Here is a 3,252-nt window from a genome sequence, read left to right as displayed (position 1 = left end):
ATTGTGAACTCAACTTAAGGTGTTTTAAATTATTTAATTAGATTATTTTTCTAATGGTGTTTAATTCTCAGGCTGCTCTTGGCTATCTCGATAGAAAAGTACTAGTTTATAGATGTGGCGGTACTATTATTTCGGACCAATTCGTACTCACCGCAGCTCACTGCATACGAAAAAATTATAAACCAACAATTGTTCGTCTGGGAAAGGTAATAAAATAAACCATTTCTTTATAAACCGTTTTACATTTCATTTTTATTATGAATATTTAACAGGCTTCTTTACTCGATGAAAGTAATGACACAATTACTGCAGTCATGCATAACATTCAGGTTATCATAAAAAACTTATTGATTTTCTTATAAAAACTGAAGAAATAATGTGAATTATTTTGTGTAGGACATCTTCGTTCATCCCGATTATAATGCCACAACCATGTGGAATGACATTGCTTTGCTTCAAGTTATCGATAAAATTATTTTTAATGATCTTGTTTCGCCAGCGTGTTTACATTCAAACTTAGGTGATTTACCATCAAATGTGCCGCTTACTGTTACCGGTTGGGGAACTACAGATTGGAGAAGTAAGTAGTGATTGCGACAATTAGTAACGTGTGTTCTTGAAATGTGTAAAATCAAACTAAATCAATTATGTTAAAATGTGTTCCAGGATCAACAACCCCTTCAAAATACTTGCTTAAAGTAAATTTGACATCAATGCCACTAGAGGAATGCAAATCAAAATTGATAACGGGGCCTCGTGTAAATGATACGTCTCTTAGAAATGGTCTTTTTAATGGGCAGTATTGTGCATACGGTGATGCGGAAAAAGATGCTTGCCACGGTGACAGTGGCGGCCCTTTGACATACCTCAGAACTAATACAAGCACAATCGTTGGTGTTGTCTCCTTCGGATATGGCTGTGGGTTGGATATACCATCCATTTACACAAGAGTATCGCATTATTTGGATTGGATTGAACCGCATGTTTGGAGTAATTTAGACAATTCAAATTGATGTGTAAATAAGCAAAAACTGAATAAAGCCTCTCTTATACGTTCTTCTGAAGAAAAGTTTATTTTTTACTATGATATGTTTTCATTAATTCCATAGATCACTACTCTCCGCAAAAACTCAATTCTATCAAATAACTGATTCATCGCATTACAAACGTGTTTCTGAGTGTGAAAATGATTTACATGATTATGTAGAGCCAAATCATAAGAAAACATTTTCAAGCACCGGTTTAAATGTTTTAAGTTGAATAATTTTTCCTTAAACCTTTATGATGTTAATGACCGTCTCTTTGCGATAAAGAGACTCCACGATTTTATTTATAAAAAAACCCGAGAAATAAAAAAGCTCGCTCTAAATGTGTTGACGTTGTTTTTGGGGTTTCCAACAAAATAATCATATTTTGACTCATTTCGCTCACCATATTTTGATTCTTTCTTGCTATTCATTATGATTTTGCCAAACCGTGACGGCCATATTGTCACAAACTTCGATTAGTACTCGGAATACGCATTAGAGGTGGTGTTAGTTACGTGCATGATCAGGCTTCAATTACTGAAAAGTAGACCTAGTAGGTTTCCCCCGTTCAGGTCCAATACAATTAGTGCATTTTTTCAATCTATACCGAGTCTATTAGAGTTTCATAAATTTTTTTCTGCTTTAATATGCAACCGTTATGAGTCGCGTTTCGATATGCGAATAATATATTAATTTTAGTATAGAGCATTCAATTAGTATTGAGGAGCTTTATCAAATGGAACTTTTACAATATTAACGACCGTCGCTTTGCATTCACAATTCTCTTTAAAATCCATCTTTATTCGCTTAATTAAATCAAAATATTTTCGAAGAATGCAAATTTCATCCGTGCCTGGTAATCTTTTTTATAATTTATCATATTTCGCATAATTTTTCTCACCATTCTTTTTTATCTTTGAATAACAAGAATAAAAAGTAACTTTGAAGGGTAATCACAAATCAAATTCGAATAAGTTAAAAACGTCTGACGAATTCTTATGGAATTCCCTATGGGAATTCTTCGAATGAAAAGTAAACATAAAATTAACTCAAGTTATAAGTAAAGAAAAACATGTTCTATCACATTCGTATCAAAAGAGCCGTTTTTACAAAAAAAATATCAAATTTTTGTTTGGAATGTATCATCAATTTGACATTGAATGAAAATGATAAAAAGCATCAGATATACAATGACATCATGTTTGTTGAAATTGCTATTTATGGAGGAAATTAAGCAACAAATGAGTGCAGTTATTTTTCAACCAATGAGCTGAATAATTGCATGACAATTCTTTTAATTTCTCAAACAGTTTAATTTTAGCATCGAATATTTTAGTCGGTAAGAGTTTGTTAATTTGTAAAGTTTATGATATGGAGATGTATTCGAAACATATATTTGGAGTTTGATAATTATTATATTCAAATTATCATGTACAAATTGCTCATTTGGATCGGTGTGTAAAGATATTGATTGATTTGGGACGTTTTGACTTTCTATATGTCTAGAAAATATTTATTTTAATATTTTTGTGATATTTTATGAAAAAAATATATATTTTGCAATTTTCTAGTATTTTCCAAATATTTTGTGACAATTATTCAAAAATTAATAGTTTCTTCGCGTTTGAAATTTGTTGTTTTTGACAAAGATTTTGGAGCTTTCAATGCCCCATCGCATTTAAACGGAATTTAAATGAATTTTTTTCGAATATAAGTGACAAAGTAATATCATTTTGACTTTTGGTTGATTTCCCATTAGTCATCTTGAACTTAATTGCGCACAGATTACCAAAGCATCGAAATTTGTTGCGGTATTTCCAAACCAAGTGATAATTTTTTGATTCACGTCGACATACGACTTTAAATGGCAGGATGTTTCAAACGCAACAAAATATAAAATACATGAATACACTATTATCAACGTCCGCTATCATTCATGTGCTAAAGTCAGATCAAAAGAAATGTAAATTTAAACGACCAGTTCCATTTCATCTTAATTCGGTTAGGGTCAGTGTAGAAAGATTTATATTAAACAGACATTTTCGTTTCTATTTTCAGTACATTCATTTCCATTGTTCAAATTGGATTTCGTTTAAATTCAAACAATGAAGTCACTCATCCTAAGCATTCTATGTTTCGGCGCAGTGGTGATCAATGTCACTTCAGGTATGTTTTATTTAAGATAAAATCTAACAGAGTAGTGTGTGAATCCAATTTCGGTTGA

The 3,252-nt window shown here is 31.4% G+C and overlaps 1 protein-coding gene across 1 annotated transcript; it reads left to right on the top strand.

Annotated features, from left to right (window-relative positions):
• Positions 1-71: 71 nt before the first annotated feature.
• Positions 72-1,040, top strand: LOC116347964 (serine protease Hayan-like; the record flags this gene model as incomplete). The annotated part of the gene is made up of 4 exons (XM_031778789.1): positions 72-206; positions 273-329; positions 397-580; positions 667-1,040. Coding segments are annotated over 4 exons (723 nt in total), but the record flags the coding sequence as incomplete, so codon positions are not given.
• Positions 1,041-3,252: the final 2,212 nt, after the last annotated feature.

Source organism: Contarinia nasturtii, unplaced genomic scaffold (genome assembly GCF_009176525.2).
Source record: "Contarinia nasturtii isolate CC-2019 unplaced genomic scaffold, AAFC_CNas_1.1 Cnas_scaffold_2214, whole genome shotgun sequence".
NCBI lineage: Eukaryota > Metazoa > Arthropoda > Insecta > Diptera > Cecidomyiidae > Contarinia > Contarinia nasturtii.
Note: the sequence above shows the minus strand (reverse complement) of the source record. Positions and strands in the feature narration are given on the sequence as shown.